Source organism: Chroicocephalus ridibundus, chromosome 6 (genome assembly GCF_963924245.1).
Source record: "Chroicocephalus ridibundus chromosome 6, bChrRid1.1, whole genome shotgun sequence".
NCBI lineage: Eukaryota > Metazoa > Chordata > Aves > Charadriiformes > Laridae > Chroicocephalus > Chroicocephalus ridibundus.
In genome coordinates, this window is record NC_086289.1 from 58,799,810 (window position 1) to 58,819,146 (window position 19,337).

The following is a 19,337-nucleotide window of genomic DNA, read 5'->3' on the forward strand; positions in this document are numbered from 1 at the left end:
GATGGCGATGCCGTGACCTCCCCGGGCAACCTGTCCCTCTGCTTGAGGGAAAGAAATTTCTCTCCTATCCACTCTGAACCTCTCTCATTTCAATGTACTCCCATTGCTCCTCATCCTGCACCACTGTGAAAAGTCTGTCTCCCTCTTCCTGTTGCCTGGAACAAAATTGTCCATCACTTCTCCAGGCTCAACAAGTCCTGGTCCCGCAGCCTCGCCCCCCAGGGCACGTCTCCAGCCCCCTGACCATCCTGGTGTCTCTCTCCTGACCTTGCTATCGTTCATGGATGTCTTGCTTCAACTGGGGCGGGGGTGCCAAAACCAGACACATTTGGCCAAACATCTCAAGATGTTTGAGTCTCAAACCAAGGACCTGGTGCTGAGCTGAGGGGGGTGATTGGTCTCTTCTCCCGAGTAACGTGATAGGACAAGAGGAAACGGCCTCAAGTTGCACCAGGGGAGGTTTAGGATGGGTATTAGGAAAAATTTCTTCACTGAAAGGGTTGTCAAACACTGGAACAGGCTGCCCAGGTGTGGTTTTGGCCAGGCTGGCCACTGAAACAAATGACAGAGTCCTCCTCGGATGCCGGCCGTTGAAGGAAGAGCTGACCCTTTGATCCCTCAGCTTTTATACTGAACACGATGCCCAGGGGATGGAATACCCCACTGGTCAGTTTTGGGTCCCCTGTCCTGTCCGCTCCTCCCTGCAGGTGCCACCACTCTCCGCTCTTCCGACCCTCCAACGGGGCAAATAGCAGAGTTAGCTGGCCTTGGTTGTTATAGCAATAAGGATAAGCAAGAGCCTCTGTGCAAACCATCCCTTGGCATTCACTGTAATCATAGCTCTTATCTCTCTGGGAGCGAACAGTGTCTGGACAATATGCTGTTAATTTCAGAGAGTTCAGTTAGTTACAAGAGGCTTGGCTGCAGAGTAAAATTACTGAAGAGAAAATTGGTTCTGTTTCACCTCAAACCAGGACACCAGGGAAGCGGTGGCATCGCCATCCCTGGAGGTATTTAACAGACGGGCAGACGTGGCGCTGAGGGACGTGGGTTGGTGGTGGTTTGGGCAGTGTGAGGTTGATGGTCGCACTCCATGATCTGAAAGGTCCCTTCCAACCCCCACGGTTCTATGATTCCACGATCACCCCCGGGACCTCCACGGCTCAGCCGCCCACCGCCTTGCCGTGCATTATTCCCCCTCATGCGGTGGAGGCAGCCGTGCTCCTGCTCCTCCAGGAGCCAGTCGGAGCCGCGGAGCGCTGCGGGGCCCGGGCCCGCCCGCCTTCCCCTTCCCGCCCCTTCAGCTGCCGCTGCGCCTCCTTCCCCTCCCAGGAACTACAACTCCCATCACCACCCGCGCCCCGCCTCCCAGCAGCCCTTGCGCTCCCCGCCCACCAATCCCGGCATGCCGCGGGGCCGGAAGTGGAAGTCGGGGGAGTACGGCGACGTGTGCGGGCGGGCAGCATGGCGGGCGGGCTGGAGCCGCACCTGGAGGCGCTGCGGCGGGAGATGGCGGCGCCCGGTCCCGCCGTGTTCTCCGTCCTGCTGGCGCTGCTCGTCGTCGTCATCACGTTCCGTGAGTTGCGGCCCGCGGGGAACCCCCTCGCCCCGGTCGCGCCCCGGGGGCCTGGCGGGGAGCAGCGGCCTCCGGTGGCGGCGGCGGGCTGAGGCGCTCCCCCCTCTCTCCCGCAGTGATCTGGAGGTTCGTGCAGGGCAGGAGGAGCAGCCGGAAGGCGGTGCTGCTGCTGGGCCTCTGCGACGCGGGGAAGACGCTGCTGTTCGCGCGGGTGAGCGGGGAGCCGGGGGCTCCTGAGGGGGTGAAGCGCCGTGCCGGTGTTCACCTATTTCCTGAAAATTACTTTTTTTCCTACAGCTGTTGACAGGCAGATACCGCGATACCCAAACTTCGATAACCGACAGCTCCGCAGTTTACAGAGCCAGGAATGACAAGGTGAGCGGGCATGGTTTAGGCTGGAACTCGTGCATGGTTGCCACCGCCAGCTGGTGCCTTTGATTTTCTGCTCCCTGTGTTAAACCTGACGTGATGCTTTTTGCGCTGCTTAGGCTTCTCAGCTTGAAATCAGTCCCCAGCTTGATCCGAGTGTAGGATAGGATTCTTCTGGGCAAGGCATGCAGAGGAAGCAGGAAAATAGTGGGTTGTATTAGGGACTCCTTGTCTCTGCAGGTTCTTTTTTCTTTGCTTGTCAAACTGTGAAACCTCTTTGGCTGAAAACCATAACTGCATATTGTGTTCTGAAAGGCAGGCAGTGTGTGATATCTTTCTTTTTCTACAGACAAGGAAAGGGAGCTGCTTTTATAAGTGGAGTAAAACAGACAGCACCGTGGGGGCAGTGGTGTGGTTCAGTGCAGGAGGGAGATTTGTGAGGGAACATTGTTCTGTTGAGTTTGGTTTATTTGCTTGGCAGTAATTTCTGTGTCTCCCAAGAAGACCCTTTAGCAGGCTTAAAAAGAGTCTCCAGCTGAACTTCATATGGTCTCAAAAAGGATTTTGGTTAATTTCAGGTCCTGGGCTGCCACAGATCTAGTTATTTTCAGTTTATGGTGATCTCAGTCTCAGAAGAGTTTCTTTCTCTTGCTGGGTGCACACGTGGCAGTGAAAGCACTGAGCTGGCAGCACATTATGTGCTGGTGAATTGTAAAAGTAGAGAATGTTTTTGTGGCTTCTCTGTGGTGATCTTCAGTAACAGTGGTGATAATAAGAGGTTAAAAACTCAGTAAAGGGAGGTGCAGGGCCTTTTTTAATATTTCTGTCTCAGATTGAGCAGACAGGAGGTATTTGAGAGGGGAGAGGAGCTAGAATGCTACAATGCAGACCGTTACTTTTCTTTTTTAATTTGTAGACGAAGTTTCTATTGAAGTCCAAGAGCAGTGAGTAGATAGATGCTTGTGTAGTGTTCGCTCCCCTCTTGAGAACAACGAGTGTTATCTTGAGAGCAGTGACGTGACCCTACTTGGCCACATCTCGATCAGGAGCATGTGAGAGGCATTCGTTCTTTTTAATGTTGCTGCTTTCTCTGGCCGTCAGCCTGTGGAAAGGGAAACATTTGTAGCTTTTAATTAAAAAAGTCTCTTGCAAGGGCATTTTTGTGTTATTTCCAGCAAAGTTATGTGTATTTAGGCAGACTTGGAGTTGGATAGATTCTTTACATGAATAGATATCTTGATGCAGAGACTGTGGGACTAATATTCTGTGTCAGGGACCTGCAGGACAGGAGTTCGTGGGTTTGCTGTGCAGAGATCTACTTGCGGTCAGGGACGGTGTAAATCTGATGAAGCTTTGTTACTTGCACTGCGTGTGGGGTAGTTGTAGAGGGGGTATACTGTGGATGAGAAATGGGTCGAACATTCTCTTTTTCTCTGCGGTCATACTCTGTCCTCTCAGCTCTGGTGAGCGGTTTCCTGGTGTTGGCAGCCTCCTTACTGGGTCCTGGCCATGGATGATGTTCCTCAGCATTTCTTTTGCGTGTTGGAATTGTTTCGGCTGGTGGAGAGACTGCACCTCAGGGAGAGTTACGTGCTTCTGCCCGATATGGGGATTCACTCACTCACTGCTGCCCCAGCACCAGGCTAACTGGAATCCACTGTCAGACTGGTTTTTCCCAGTCTGTGATCACAGGTACCCCTAGGTTAGGTGTTGCTGATACTTTCTTGCTTCTGTTCCCAGGGTGCTAACGTCACCTTAATCGACCTTCCAGGCCATGAGAGTTTGCGGCTTCAGTTCTTGGAGAGGTTCAAGGCCGCAGCCAGGTAATTTGGGGGAGATTGTCAGGGGAGGAGGGGGCAGGTGATGTTTTGGACAGGGATGAACCAAATGATGGTGCTGAGGGTGCTGTGAGCTGGGCTGGATTCACTGTCTGGTGGTACCCTGAGAGTCAGAGCTCTGCTGTGGGGTAGCGGGCGTTAGTTATTGTTCTGCTTTTCTGCTTACCTGTGTTTATAGTGCATCTGGAGGCAAAGCGACTGCAGCGGGGAGGGTCAGGGGAAGTGGTATATCCGTGGGGCAGAGAGGGAAAGATTTCCTGCTGGGGCTGAACGTGGCGTATATTTCAGCTGGCGCATGCTAACCTGCTCTTGGGTTGGATGAGATCAGTTGTGGAAACAAATGTGTTAGCCCAGGCTGGAGTACTTGCAGGGGAAGATGGTTGCAGAGCTTCGACCAGCACATGTTCTTCCCTCTTTCCTCCAGAGCCATTGTGTTTGTGGTGGACAGCGTGGCCTTCCAGCGGGAGGTGAAGGATGTGGCGGAGTTCCTATACCAGGTCCTGGTCGATAGCACTGTGCTCAAAAATGCACCCGCGCTGCTGATCGCTTGCAATAAGCAAGGTATCGTGTGCTGCCTTGTGGGCTGGACATTGGATTCAGCCCTTGGGAGATAGGGGTTCATGCCATGGATGCTGACTTTCTTAGGAGTTGGGATTTCAGGAAAATGAAGGCTGGAACTTAGTTTTAAACTTGGACTACTCAGCAGGAACATTTCTAGCAGCCATTGGGGGAATTCTTAGGTCAGGTATGTCTAATAGCTTTGCAGAGAAGCACCACTTAGGAGAGCTACAGCTTTTTAGATGGGCTTAAGTAAGGCAGGTGGCTTCCTGCTTGTGCACAGCTGTCTTCCTGCATGCGCAGGCATCAGAAAATAGGATCACCTTGAGTGTAATGAACCATCTGTGCACACTTGAGAGCTTCAGTCTTAAAATCAGACAGCTGCTTAGCTACCAAGATTATGTTTTGTCTTAATTGGACAAGTAGGAACATCCTGTTATTGGAAAGGACTAGATTTTCAGATCCCTACAACTGTTACAGTGAAGGTGTGGATCCCTGTATAACAATCTGAAGCTTTTGGGTGTATCAGGTTTGGTTTTCTTAGTTATTCAGGAGCTACCTGAAGCCTTCATGGCTCCAAGTAGAAAAAAAAAACAAAAAAAAGCACTGTGTTGAGCTCTATAATTCCAGGACAGGTGAGAGTGTGGGGCCTTGTAGGTGGGCCATCAAACCCTGTCCTCTGTTTGAAGCAACTTACTGCCCAGCAATAAGAAATAAATTCCCTACATGATATCAGACTTCCAGGTTGCTCCCATTCACGTCTGCAAACCCAAAGCTGCAGCATCAGTTATCCTAGTGCAGGCACAGCTGTCTTTGTCCCAGTAACTCTTATTACTGCACAGTATGAGCAGGCCGTTAGGAGGAGGAACGAGGTTCTGAATTATGACGTAAAACCAAAGAGCTGACTTAATTTTCTTTTCTCTCCCTAGATGTCACAATGGCAAAATCAGCAAAACTTATTCAACAACAGCTGGAGAAAGAGCTGTAAGTATGAAATTGGATCTTAAACCCTCTGAGCTTCTCTTGTTTTCCTTTCTGATTCTTACCTCAGTGCTCAGTGAGCTCTCTTGAGCCACATCTTAAGTTCATCATAAAAAAAGAGCAGTCTGTTTTGTCTGTGTTGGTGTAACTAGGATGAGAGAAGATTGCTCCTTGCTAAAGCACGCAAAAAAGCAGTAGGTACAGGCAGTGTATTGCCTCCTAGAAGCTGTGGCTTGAAGAAACAGCATCCCAATCCTTTCCTAAAAGCTGCCATCCCTAGGCTAAATGATACCTCCCGTGGTGCAGTCCCTTCTTAGGTACAGGCAGGGTGTAGGTGGTGTGAAGATCTTAGTAGATCTGCTCAGGTTTACTGGCATGGGTATTTTTTGCAGGGTGGCTCTGATGCAAAAGGGCTTGGCGTACAAAGCTTGAGAGCTGGGGAGGGAGCATCTAGTTTTCCCGGCCTGCTAACAGGCATTGCAGGAGCCTGTTTCGGATCACATGTTGGCTCTGTATCCCCCCTAGGAAGGACAGTAACCTGGGAAGACAAATGATGTATGATCTGTTGCTAATTTTAAGTTGTAAGAGGAAGCGGAAGGAGGAGAAAGTGGCTTGTAGACTGTGCTGCGTTGTAAGCTGCCAGCTGAATGAGCTTCAGCATCAACAGCTAGCAAGTCCATCTGGGGAGAGGGCAAGGAGAAGATGACTTTTTTAAAGTTATATTTAATCTGTGCATGAAGATGCTGCCTGTGAGTCCCATAATTGTAGTTGGGTCAACTCTGCTCTGGGAGAGACCCGTGCAGCTCTTGTGCCGTGGTGGACTTCACCACCAGCATTTAGTAGAGATTTTACTTCCACACACACTCAGAACTGGGTATTTTGCATTCCTGTTGCCTGTGTGTGTTTTGGTCTTGGGGGTAGGAGCAGGATTGTAGCTCTTTGGTCTCTAAACAAGTGCATATAGTTGGGGTATAGCCATATTGTTGCCAAGTGGTGGACTCGACAGTGTTAGGTTTACTGTTGGGCTTGATGGTCTTAAGGGTCTTTTCCAACCTGAACGCTTCTATGGTTCTATAATCTCTTTGGCCAGTAGATGGCAGCGGGGTTATTTGTGCTGGTGTCTCTTCCAAGTGGAATACCTGACCTTCCTGTTTTTAAGGGAGGAATTATTTGTTGCAAATAATTCAAGCCCTCCAGGAAGATAAGCATTCCTTGGTTTGGATGCAGAGCATTTGCCAGTTATCTGTGTGTAGAAGCTGGATTTCTAGGTAGGTTATATGTGCCCTGTTAGTCAGTGTTATTCCTGCAGGCTGGCAGATTGCTGCCGTCCTCCTCCCTGCGCCACCGCACTTGGCTGTCCTTATGTGGAGAACCCAAGGAAGCGTCTCCTCTCTTATTCCTGAACATGCGCCTCTGGGCAGCGTTGTATTTTCCCTATGCCCCGTTAATTTAGCTCCATTCTGTGAATAAGGAATAGCTGGGGGTGACTGAGAGCGGGTGCCGCCAGGCTGCTCTGTCTCTGAAAGAGGTGCAGCGTCATCCATGAGGCTCTACTAGGCAGTCGAAGACCTGGAGAGAGATTGCCGTTTGCATCTGTGCCTGATGCAGCCTCTTGACTTCCCTAGCCTTGCTTTTTGGGACCTTGGAGGCAGTCAGATCGCAGTGCCTCTGTGTCCGTTGAGCTGTTCTGTCTCCCTGTGCTGCTTCTGCCTTGGATGCCCGATGAATGTGGATGAGGAGATCCATCCTTCCTCTCCACACGTGGCAGGGAGTTGAGATGCTGCAGCAAGCTGAAGGGCAGGAGCGGTAGTGACATTGCAGCCTGGGAGCAGTGGGGAAGACTCAATCCCCCTCTCATTCCCACAGGTATTTGGCACACTCAGGTGGCAGCGGGTTGCACCCCTGCGTGATCCTCGATATCACGGGTGCCTCTCTCTTCCCAGTTACCCTGTTAAACTGGTGCAGATCCTGAGCACTGTGGGCTATATCGTGTGTAATTCCTGGTGACTGCCATGGGGATATTGGGGAAATTCAGAAGAGGACATCATCGCCTGACTCTTGTTGTTGCTTATTACAAAAGCAATATTACAAAAGCAAAATATTACAAAAGAAAACCTGTTTAAGCACACTCTCCTTGAGTGGCCTTCTGTCTGTCTTGCTCTCCTTGAGCCTCTCTGGAGTTGTCCTTCCAGCAGGAATGTAGGAGAAGTGGGCAAAGTGTCTGCCTCTGCAGAGCCCTGGGACCTTCTGTATTTGGTATGACAGGCATCCCGCTGACAGAACTGGGTCTAAAACGTCTCAGCAGCCATGGCGTAGGTAACATTCCCCTGGTTCACAGGTCTTGACCCTTTCCCTTCTCTGTCCACAGCAATACCTTACGAGTGACCCGATCTGCAGCCCCCACCAGTCTGGATGGCTCAGCCACTGGGGGCCCTGCCCAGCTGGGGAAGAAGGGCAAGGACTTTGACTTCTCCCAGCTGCCCATGAAGGTGGAATTCGTGGAGTGCAGTGCTCGGGGCAGCAAGGGAGAGGAGGGAGATGCTGACTTCGAGGGCCTTGAGAAATGGCTGGCCAAGATCGCCTGAACGGAGAAGGGCAGGGCTGGAGGGAGAGACTTGGGGAGGCTGGGGGGCAGGATGCTTGGGAACTGAAAGGAAAAAGACGGTCTGAAGCACTCAAATCTCATTTTGCTGTGGAAAGAAGAAACTTAAGCTGGAAAACAGCATTGTGGTATATTCCTCTGCTGCTCATGGGCTTGGGAGCAACATGATACCAATTGCTGGTGTGATTTCCTCTGATTGTCCCTATCACACTGAAACATCTTTTTCCTCTCCCCTCCTTTTTTGTCTTCCTCTGGGATGCTGACCCTCTGGGCTTCTGTGTTTCCTTAATCTTTAGGCTTTTCGATTGGTAGCTGCCAGGCAAATCAGGAAGGAGTGCACTGCCAGGTGAGTTTTAGCGATGGGAGTCTGTGTGTTGTCTTCTGCCTTGGTTTAGCATTGCAGCCCTGTTACCTCTTGGAGCTACTGATCACCTCCTGATTCAGACCTCTTTCCCCAGCCTCTCGCTGCTTGGGAGTGCTGTGCACGTCGTCTGTGCTGCCCCGGCAAAGTGCACAAGACTCTCTCCATTTGGCAGTCATTGAGGAGAGTATAAAAAGATGTTTACTTCTGCATCTTCTCCCTTCCCGTTCTTCCAAAGCAGTGCAGTCCCATTTCTGTGTAACACTACCTGTGTCCTTTGCTGTGTCTTTGGGCGATTTCAGTTCTTGGGAGTTTTTCTTTAACTGAGGGCTGTGTCCTGAAAGCTTGCTTCTCCTTCCCATACTTCAGGCTCTTCTCCCACAAACACCTATCCACACTCTCCGAGTAGCAGAGGTATAGTAGGGTCTTATCTTGAAACTCTGAGTCAGGCGCGTTTTTCGATGCATACCTACGTTATGTGTGAGATCTGGTGTGACAGGCATTTGCTGTGCAGTCCGCCCCCTGTCCCCTGCTCCAGTGACTGCAGTCAGATCTTTTTTTCGTGTGTAATTAGCCAGCAGTGGTAGCAAAGTGAGAGGGAAAGTCAAGGAGCTGCTAGCACATGAGTGTGATTCCTCATCCTGGGGAAGATGTTCAGTGAAGAGGGGAAAGAAATGTGAGATTTTCCCAGTTCGTTATCATTTGTCTGTCGTGTTTGCAACCAAGGTTGCTGCTGGCTGTGTGATCTCAAATTGTTACTCTTGCAGGGAGGATTCCGGGAATGCCTGTTGCTGTAGGTATCGCAGCGGCTCAGCAGGCTGCTGGGAGGCTTGGGGTGTCGGAGTGCTCTGTTTCAGCACGGTTCTGAACTCTCCAAGAGACGTTTGCTCTCCTCCTTCCCATGCTCTGGCCAGGAGCGTCGATTATCCAAAGGGAGATCTTCCAGCAGCATTGGTGTCGGGAGACAGGACCCCGGTGCTGTGCTGTGCGTTCAGCTTCCCCTTCCTGAACAGCCTTAAAACACAGCTGCCCTGCCCAGCGGCTTCGTGTAGCTTTGTGCTCTGGTGGGGTGCCATTTCTGTGCAGTACCTATGTGAGGATGATTGTGCTCCAGGATGCCACGCTGCAAAGTGTGAGGTCCTACGACAGTGAAATTTTTCCTTTGTTTTTGTTGTTTCCCCTTATATTTTGAGGGAGGAGGGAGCGGCTGGCTCCTGGTAGACCTTTTCCGTCCTTTGCAGGCTCGTCTCGTCTCTGGTTTGATGCTTCCTTCATCGCTCACCTGATCTGTTGTGTTCTTTTCCTTTCTGTCTGGGTCATCCTCTGCCTCCCTGTAGCACTGCCAAGTGTTAGTAGTGTTGGGAAGAGCAAGGACAGTCTTTAGCAAAGACTGTGCTCCTATGAATGCAGCAGGGCCTTGCGTTTCTAGTCTTGTGAACCCGATGGCTGTTCTGCTATCCGTGCGGGAGGTGGGCAGGGTTATATTTACCAAGTATGTTATATTCTTATATTTCCTGCAGCCAGAGTATTGTTGGAACATGTTCGTCATGCTTTGAACTCCTTTAGCTGGAGCTCCTTCCTAGGCCACCTGCTTTGAATCCGTAATGCTGAAGTGAGAATATTGCAGTTTCTTTGGGTGGTTATTCTGCTTGCAAAGACCTGTCTCCTCGGAAAGCAGAGGCCAAGCACCAGCCCCTCCTGGGGCAAGTGGGGAAGGTAGCATGAGGCCATGGTTAGTTTTAAGTTATTCTTGTTAAAAGTATTCCTTACATAAAATTTGTTTTGCTTAAATCTTTGTTCTCACGTCTTGCTTTAGTCTGTCTGTATTTGCCTTGACTCTTCTCAGCGGTGTCAAATCCGCAGGGACTGGGGCTTTGCGTCTGCTCGGCACAATGCTGGAGATCAACCCTCCTCCTTAGTGGCCAGGTCTGTCAAAAAACAATGCCTCCTCCACGCGCAGGGCTTCGGGGAGTTTTTTGGGGTGTGTCTTTACTCCTTAGTCGGAATGTTAGGGACTTGATACTCAACGTAGCAGAAAACACCCATCAAAAAACTTTTAAAAAGGTACTTTGCTCGAATGCAGAGGAAAACTCAAGCTGGCTGCAGTGCGCTGTGCATGGCTGTCGTGGTTTATGTCCCAGAGCGCTTGCCCTGCTCGGTGGTGGAGGTGGATGTGGCAGCCTGCAGCTTCACAGATGGAGACGCCTCAGCTTTCCCTGCCGGAGCGGGGCCGTGGGGCTCAGGGCTGAGCTGAGGCTGCTCCCTGTGCCACTCGTGCCGCAGGACAGAGCTGTGCGTTGGGCTGTTGCAGAGCTGCTTGTGTTTTTTGGGCTGCGCTCCATGACTTGCCTGTTAAATATTTGGGGCTGTTTTTCCCCAGTGGCTGAAGGAAAAGGGCAGAACTGGAAACTGAATGTTGTTTTCTTTCTTTCTTTTTCTTTTTTTTTTTCTTTTTCCCCAGTCTGCTTTGTGCTTTGTTTTTGACTCTGATGTATAAACCTTGCTCCCAGGCTGTGGCTTTGTGCTGGCTGTGCAGGTTGCTCCTCAGGCTGCAGCCTGGCGGCCACTCTGTTTAGGTGTCTTTAGCAAGACAGCAGGATGTGATAAACTCACCTAAAGGGACCTTCTGTTCCTCCATCTGCCTGGCCCAGAGTCCGTCACCCCACTGCATTTACACATCTGCAGGGACTGAGGCTTTCGCTGTACTTTAAAGCTCTTTTGCTTGACGTTTTTTGCTAAGGGTCGTGCTTTGCCTACAGATTGTTCCCCTGGAAAGGAAGGGTGTTTCTGGAGGAGATGGACAAGCACAGTGAGATCCAGGATAGCAGAAACCACGTGAAAGTAGAGGACAGATTGCTGAAAGGCAAAGAAAAGCAAAAATAGCATGATGCCTGAACAGTTGCATCCCAGTGGTGGTGGTTTCCAAGGCTCCCCTAACCAGATGTCGCAACTGCGACCTTTCCTGTGCCTAGAGCCATTGGCCAGCCCCAGCCACCTTGACACCTTTGGGGCCAGGAGCTTCCATGTGGCCCTGTTTGGGCCACCTCATATGCTGGCTGGCACCTCCTGGGGCTTGTCCAGCTTGATGTTACCTCTGATCTACTGGACGTGGAGAATGTGGAGTTAGGGAAGGTCAGGGGGTGAGTTAAGGGAACCCCTGCCAGGTGGAGGGGGAACAGGAATAGGAATACCAAGGACAGACCTCATTAATGTAAAGACTTGTTGTCCAGAGCAAATCCAAGGCATCCTCTCCTTTCCCTTTTCCTTTATTCCCTCTGTGAGCATGGATGCAGCGGGGCTGTTTGCCAAGAGCAGTGAGAAGTCATGCCTTGTCCTGCACAGTGATGGGGTAAATACAGTTACCCAAGAAAACTCTTCCGCTCCCCTGCTGTCCCCCTCCACCCCCATCCCATCCATCTGTCAGTCTGTGACGCTGCCCAGGAAGGGATACAGCCACAGTGTAAAGGAGGAGGAAGGTGGGGTGGCCCTGACTGGCCCAGGCTCCTTGCCCAAGAGCCCAGGAACCCCATCTAAGCTCAGTCCTGTCCCTCTGGTCCCTTCCTGAGCTATGCTGTAGCCATCTCCAGCTCCAGGATCATCTCCAGCTCCAGGATCATCTCCAGATCCAGGATCATCTCCAGCTCCAGGATCATCTCCAGCTCCAGGATCATCTCCAGCTGATCCTAACGCACCAACTGACTGTCCAGCTATCTCAGCTGGATGTCTGGCTGATGTCCAGCCCTTTGCTATCTCAGTCCTGGGAATGGTATTGTGGATCCTGACCAGCAGCATCTGCCACGGTCCTCTACGGGTGGCAAATGTGCTTCAGCAGCCACCCGTCCTAGAGGAACCATGGAAGACGTGATCTCAGATCTAGTGCATTCAGGTCAAGCCCTTTGCTTTTGGCTTCATCTTCTAGCAGCTCTGTCAGATGCTAGATGTCAGATGCTCGGTGTCCTTTGCGTGACGCCAAGCTCTTGATAAACTCATGAAGCAATTCCTGTCATACAGGTCAAGTGGTGCTCCTGTGTCACCCTCTACAGGTGACAGCAGGCTGTCATCATCAGTGGCTGCATCCCCATATCCCACCAGCTGACATTTCTCTTCCCGTTCTAGTGGGCTGCCTTCACCCTGCCAGGAACAGAGAGGGCAGGAGGAGCACTGCCAGAGCGGGTCAGGGAGGCCCTGGAACTGCTTCTCTCTCTTCAAGAGATGCCGCAGGCAGGGGTATATCCTGCACAACCCTGCCTCTACCTGCAGTCCTCTGCCTGCATCCCCATGCCCAAACCAACTGTACCCTCCCTGCAGACCCATGCACCTGTAGCACCCTGCCTGCAGTCCCCCTGCCTGCAGAACCATGACTGCAGCCCCACAAACCCCTCCTGCAGGGTCTTTCCCAAAGACCCTTCCTGCTGCCCTGTGAACCCTGCCCTGTGTGTGCAACTCCATGCCTGAAGCTTGCAGAGCCCTCTGCCCTGCCTGCAACCTCCTGCCCACAGCCCACTCCACCCTGCCTGCAGCCCTTTCCATGCAGCCTGTCTCCAGCCCCATCTATCCCCCTGCCCGGTGCCTATGGCTGCCTGTACCTTGCCTGCAGCCCAAAGCCCATGGCTGCCTACCTGCATCCTCCTGCACCCTGCCTGCAACACATTGCCAACAGCCCCTTGCCTGCAGCCCACAGACCCTGCCTACCAACCCCTGCACCGCTGCCTGTTCCATGCCTGCAGCTCCCTGCACTCTGCCTGCAGACCTCTGTCTACAGCCCCTTGCCTGCAGCCCACAGACCCTGCCTACCAACCCCTGCACCGCTGCCTGCTCCATGCCTGCAGCTCCCTGCACTCTGCCTGCAGACCTCTGTCCACAGCCCCTTGCCCAAAGCCCACTCTCCCCTCCCTGCAGCCCCCTGCCCTCACCCATGAACACTCCCCACAGGCTCCTGCCCACAGACCCTTCCCGCTGCCCCGTGGACCCTGCCCTGTGCCTGCAACGCCATGCCTGGAGCTTCCAGTGCGCTGCCTGCAGAGCACTGCAACCTCCTGCCCACAGCCCCCTTCACACAGACTCTTGCCTCCACTCCTTCCATCCTGCCTGCAGCCCCCTAACCTTGCCTGCAGCCTCCTGCCCTCAGCTGCCTGCATCCTGCCTACAGATCTGGGCTCACAGCCCTGTAACTGGCAGCCCTCTGCCTGCGTGCCCGTCCCCGAAGCTCCCTTCACCCTGCCTAGAGCCCCATTCTCAACTCCTGTGTCCACAGACACACGCCTGCAGCCCCCTGCCCGCATCCCTGTGCCCCACGGACCCTGCCCTGTGCCTGCAACTCCATGCCTGGAGCTTCCCGCGTGCTGCCCGCCAAGCCCTGCTCCCTGCCTGCTGGACTGCCCGGGCACCTTTTTTTGACAGGATGACGTGGGCTGCCTGCCCACTCTGCGCACCCCCTCATGGCTGGTGGAGCCACAGAGGTAGGGGGACATGCCCTGTCAGCCACCATTTCTTCTCCTTCGCCAGCGAGGGATGATCTCAGCATCTGCCAGGATGCGACCTGCAGCATCCCCACTACCTTGCCGATGGGGCAGCTCTCGGGGGTGCGGCGGGGGGTGTGGGGTGTCAGGTGTGGAGCAAAGCACCACAGTTGGAAAAGTGACCTTTATTTAAAAAATAAAAAGAGCAACAAACCCCCAAATGTTCTGCAGTAAACCCCTAGTGATAACTTCTCACAACACGTGTGCGGTGTCCATGCTGACCTCTGCGAGGGGTGCGAGCCGGGGTGGGACATGAGGCAGCCCCACAGGGTTGGGAGCCATCTCCCCTGCTCCTGTCCCAACCGGGAGGGCATTACCCGGCTGGAAATGTCACACCGGAGAGGGGAACCATTGCCCACAGCAGGCACTTCTCTGGGTACATGGGATGGGGCTGCACTCCAGCCCCCATCTGCCTCCTGGTCCAGGTGGTGGGGGAGGTTGCCCCCTCCCCAAAGTGGTGGGCAAGGTGCGGCTGGAGAACCTGGGAGGAGCTGGCATGGAGCATCCCTCGCCGGGAGCACAGCGGTGCCATGGGCTGCAGGAGAGGAGCTCAGAGCTGCTAAGGTGAAAGTCGCTCCCTTAGAAGGAAAAACAAACCCAAAAAAGACAAAGTACTGGCAGTGGGTAACAGGGGGGTGTGGAGTCAGTCCTCGGGTGGGCTACACCAGCCCTGCTGCCTTCTCCTGCACGTTGTACTCCTTGCTCCTCTTCACCTTCCAGCTGATGAGGGCGAGGAGGATGGTGCCCACCACCTTGTAGCCCACCTGCAGCCCCAGGTATCTGTCGGGAGAAGAGCAGGGAGATGCCGTGGCTGGAGGTGCCACCTCCAGCTGGCACCAGGCTGAGCTGGGGACAATCCCCGTGGTCATCCCCACTGTGGGGGACAGGGGGTACCTGTTGCGGAGGAAGTCATTGTTGTAGTAGGCGCAGAACCGTCGCTGGGTGCACTGCTTCTGCCAGTAGATGCAGGAGGAGTCGATGAGGGCACCGAACATGGCCGGGGCTGGCAGCCAGGCTTTGGAGAAGAGAGGATGGAGTCAGGCTGCCCACCCTGCCCTTCCTGCAGGCTTTGCCTGCCGTCCCCAAGGAGGTTCCGCACCTCTTGGGGTTCAAGCAAGCCTCTGAGCACCCTGCTGCCTTCCCCCAGCCTCGACAGGAGGTGGACACTCACCCAGCAGCCTCATTAGTAAGAACTGGACTCCAATGGCAAACGACTTCTCATCCTGGTTCACCACCCTGCAGGGGAGAAGCCAGGGGAGGTCAGAGCTGCCCCGGCAGCTCTGTATTTGGCCAAGCATCTTGGCCTCGTTGCACGTTTAAGAGGCCCCACTGATCCAAGCATGGGGAACCATCACATCACCACTGCCCCAGTGCCTTGCGACACCACCACCCCCGCCCCCCCACATTGCTCACCGTAAAACCATCATGTAGAGCGGGTTGTGGGACAGGCAGGCTACCAGGGCAGCAAAGGAGATGAGGAATATGGCAGGAAGGAGCATGTGGGAGCAGCTGAGGGGACAGGAGCCTGTCTTGGCAGAGGACAGCCCGTTCCCAGCGGAGATCAGGGAACAGTTCTTGTAGATCTGTTGGAAACGTTTGGAAAAAAAAAAGAAGTGTAAGACTCTCAAAGCGAAGAGCGGGGATTTTAGCGATCCACCAGACCACATAGCTTTGCAGAAGACTAGTAAGAGCATCAGCTCCGATGTTAAGGCATGACCATGGCATCCTGCAATGGGATGTGCTGCCGTCTCCATTTCTCCACCCGATTCCCAGGCCATTACAGCAGTTCTCCATTGCTCCTTCTCAGGACTTCGGCATCTCAGGTAGACCTCCCCGCATCAAAAAGGCTCTACCACGTTATTGCATGGGTCTAGTTCCTGCAGCATCGTTGCAGCCTCCACCACCACCACCAGCAAGCAAGGTGCCCCCCCGGGCTTTGCAAACCACTCGTTTTACTCACCACTTGTTTGGGAGTGGAAGAATTAGCGGTGCTGTTGGTGCAGCCAGCGAAGCAGGGGGAGATGTACTCCACGTTGTTTTCTCCGCACACTGGGTGAAAGATGTGCTCAGAGCAGTGGCACCCGCTCGGCGTCTTAACCTGCTGCGGGGAACTCAATGTACTGCCAAAAAAGAAGAGGCGGGGGGGGGAAAAAATGTTAAAAAATTAAGAAATAGGACAGGAGGAAGAAAAATCCCTCTTACTAGTTAACCAGTTTCCCCATTCCTATTTGTGCTGGGCCACTGCCAGCAGCAGGCTGGCCTTGTGCCAGACCCTGATCCCCTGCAGGTACCTCTGCAAGTGTACAGTGAACTTAGCAGTAATTGTTATGTCTGCAAACAAGTACTCACATACTTACTACTACTACTTCTTTTTTTTTTTTTTTTTTTTTTTTTCTCCTTTTTCCCCCAGCTGAAAACTAATCAGCCAAATGCCTGGAGAAATATATATATATCTGGGCTCCATCCAGAACTGCACAAACAGATGTTGCAAACAGCCCCAGCTGGAAACATCATTCAGACAGAAACTGGAAGCGGGCTCTTTTCCAAACAAGCCTGACGACAACGTGAAAGTCAAGAGGACAAACTGAATTGTCTGTCCTGTCTTGCCTTACTACCTAAGGGAGTTCATCTGCTGGAGCGGCACAGTCTGTCTCTTGCAGGAAGCCAGCAGCAGGGACTTGCCCTTGGGCATGGTGGCATGGGGCTGCTCCATCTCCTACAGGAAGCTGGCACCAAGGACCTGCCCTTGGGCGTGGTGGCATGAGGCTGCTCCATCTCCTGTGGAAGCTGGCAACATGGAGCACCCCTTGGGCATGGTGGCATGAGGCTGCTCTGTCTCCTACGGGAAGCCGGCAACACGGACCAGCCCTCGGGCATGGTGGCATGGGGCTGCTCCGTCTCCTATGGAAGTCGGCAACACGGAGCACCCCTTGGGCATGGTGGCATGAGGCTGCTCCATCTCCTACGGAAAGGTGGCAACACGGACCATCCCTTGGGCATGGTGGCATGAGGCTGCTCCATCTCCTATGGAAGCTGGCAACATGGACCAGCCCTTGGGCATGGTGGCATGAGGCTGCTCCATCTCCTATGGAAGCTGGCAACATGGACCAGCCCTTGGGCATGGTGGTGTGGGGCTGCTCCACCTCCTGTGGAAGCCGGCAACACAGACCAGCCCTTGGGCATGGTGGTGTGGGGCTGCTCCACCTCCTGTGGAAGCCGGCAACACAGACCAGCCCTTGGGCATGATGGTGTGGGGCTGCTCCATCTCCTACAGGAAGCCAGAAGCAGGGATTTGCTCTTGGGCATGGTGGGCTGGAGCAGAGCTCATGTTCACCCACCCATCCACGCAGCCCACAGCTACCTGGGGATCCAGGCAAAAAGCTCTTATGTACTGCTGCCGTTGCAAGGGAGGAGGTTTTCCAGGTAATATAAGGCAACAGCCTCTTTTTCCATGCAAGTCCTTCCAGCAGCTCCCAGCGAAGTCCACCAGGGCTGGTGTGTCACGCAGGAGCTGAGACAGGCAGTCAACCTGACACTGGGTGGCAAGAGGTGAACGCTGCGAGGCCAAGGTGCCTCCCAACATTTAGCACCTGCAGCACCTGGTCTTGAGCTGAGGGATCTCCTCACATTTGAAGCCTTGCTCTTGCGCAGAAAGCTTGAGGTGCCACTGCCTCCGTGGACTTCCATGCGCTCCTGAACTGGCGGTGCGCGCCGGGCAGATCTCAGAGCCAAATATAAACACGTCGCCCACACATGGATTTGCAGAGCGCTGTTGCTTTCCTTTGCCATGGTTATTTAAGTGGCTTTTAAGTGGGAGAAGCGCAGGGACTGCCCTGACCCTCACCCCTCCACCGTACCCCTGGGACAGGAGGCTTATTGCTGGCCAAGGGAAACATCTGTACGAAAGCCCCTTGCTTTCCCCGTGCATGGGGAAATGAGCACGATGCACTTGACAGCAAGCCTTGGGGGGGGGACGGGACGGACTCTAAATGCCATTTTTATCTTAAAAAGACATGGTAAGAGCCAAAAGTTTCCATCCAGGTGAGGAGAAAGGTGATGTCCAGCTGGAGTGAAGGGAGTGTGTGAGGTGACCACGTGTGGGGTTGATGTGGACACGGGCACTAATACTACTAATTTCCCCCTAGAAATCCCGAATGAAAAATACACCCTGCTGGTTCGGTACGGAAAATCAGAAACGAAAACCCTCCCAAGCTTTCTGTGCTTTATAGTGCTTAGCTCTCCTCCAGGCAGCGGGATCGAGGAGCAAGCAGTAGTGTGGCGATGTCCACTGCCTCTTCTCCTCCACCCGCACGTATCCCGCCCCATGGATAATCAGGTCAAGAGCTAGAGGGATAAGGAGCTGGAAAGAACCCAAGCACCTGCGTTACCTGGGGGGGTAGATCCCATCGATGCGCCCTGTGGAGCAGCCCATGAAGAAAATGGGCAGGCAGATGAGGATGGAGAAAACGAGCACCACCACAGCAAACCGGGGGATGGCTCGCAGGGAGAAGGCAAAGCGTTTCATGATGATTCCTCCTAAGAGCATCCCGAGGGCTGCTGCTGGCAGGTTCACAGCTCCTGCAGAGGAACGGATGCGTTAGCTGGGGTCCTGCCTGCCAAGGACCTCTCTGCGGGCAGGGGGTGGGGGTAGTGGCTTTGTGGATCTCGTGGGGGTTGGGAGAAGCCACAGACCCCACCATTACCCAAGACCAAAACCCAAGGCAGTCAGCACATATGAGAAACCTCAGCCTCAGGCTTCTGGCTTAGGGATACAAGATCAAACTTGGTGTGTAATTGCGTGCTCTTGCCAACTTCTTTAAGCATGCGAGTGATCCAGACCTGCTTCACCCATGGGGTTGGGGCTGCATGTTTTCAACGAGAGCAGTTGCTGGCCCACAAGAATGCGCGAACAAATGTAGATGGTCTCTGAGAGGCTGCGAGACAGCCTGGTCTTCTGCAGGCATCTCAGGTCAGGAAAGTCATCAAACATCTCAAGATGATCCCTAGGTCTCACCATGAGTTTTCCAATCCCTTCCTCCCATGGGATTAAAAAGCCTGGAGAATATGGGCAGGTGGCTCCCTGCTGATGGTCATTTTTCACCCTATGGCTGCCGGTGCACGTCTGTGCTCACCTATGAGAAAGTTGGCATACGAGGAGGAGGCACCATACTGCTTCTCCAGGAACTTGTTGAGGAAGGTGGCCAGACCTGCAATGACTGAGGAGAAGCTGCACTGAGCCAGCACCAGGAGGATGAAGAGGGGGTTGAGGAGCAGCCGGAGGAAGATCTTTGGGAATCCTACAGGGAAACAGCAGGAAAAATGTCTTTTAGCCATGTGATCCTCATGTCAGCGATTGGTACTGTGGAAAAAACCCTCCCTTAGACTGTTCCCAGAGAGTTAACACAGGGGATGTCTAAGGCCATGGGGAAAATGGAAGGGGAGATACCCTAATTTGGCCCGGCAGCTGGTAGGACCATGGCCAAAGTGCCCTGAGAGGGAGGTGGAAGACCAGCTCTGCTCGCCACCCTCCCTC

General features: G+C 53.5%; 2 protein-coding genes across 2 annotated transcripts in view; one reads left to right on the forward strand and one right to left on the reverse strand.

The window, feature by feature from the left end:
* The first annotated feature begins 1,415 nt into the window (after nt 1–1,415).
* Nucleotides 1,416–12,394, forward strand: SRPRB (SRP receptor subunit beta). The gene is made up of 7 exons (XM_063339976.1): nt 1,416–1,576; nt 1,693–1,787; nt 1,874–1,951; nt 3,686–3,768; nt 4,208–4,344; nt 5,271–5,325; nt 7,691–12,394. The coding sequence occupies exons 1-7, from the start codon at nt 1,465–1,467 to the stop codon at nt 7,905–7,907; spliced, it is 777 nt and encodes a 258-aa protein (XP_063196046.1). The 5' UTR covers nt 1,416–1,464; the 3' UTR covers nt 7,908–12,394.
* A 1,520-nt stretch (nt 12,395–13,914) lies between these two features.
* The window catches only part of SLCO2A1 (solute carrier organic anion transporter family member 2A1), a 31,087-nt gene continuing 25,664 nt past the window's right edge, over nt 13,915–19,337 (reverse strand). Inside the window, exons 8-14 of the mRNA XM_063339975.1 lie at nt 18,937–19,101; nt 18,193–18,382; nt 15,765–15,924; nt 15,218–15,387; nt 14,976–15,040; nt 14,699–14,819; nt 13,915–14,584 (exon numbers count right to left, since the gene is read on the reverse strand). Of these exons, the coding sequence (XP_063196045.1) occupies nt 14,464–14,584; nt 14,699–14,819; nt 14,976–15,040; nt 15,218–15,387; nt 15,765–15,924; nt 18,193–18,382; nt 18,937–19,101 (992 nt within the window). The 3' untranslated portion in view covers nt 13,915–14,463. The remainder of the gene's footprint in view (nt 14,585–14,698; nt 14,820–14,975; nt 15,041–15,217; nt 15,388–15,764; nt 15,925–18,192; nt 18,383–18,936; nt 19,102–19,337) is intronic.

Excerpts from the sequence above, each read along its gene's own strand:
- SRPRB (XM_063339976.1), top strand. The coding sequence starts at position 1,465 with ATGGCGGGCGGGCTGGAGCCGCACCTGGAGGCGCTGCGGCGGGAGATG. Across the intron at positions 4,345-5,270 it reads GATCGCTTGCAATAAGCAAG|ATGTCACAATGGCAAAATCA; the intron begins GTATCGTGTGCT and ends TTCTCTCCCTAG. Across the intron at positions 5,326-7,690 it reads CAACAGCTGGAGAAAGAGCT|CAATACCTTACGAGTGACCC; the intron begins GTAAGTATGAAA and ends CTCTGTCCACAG.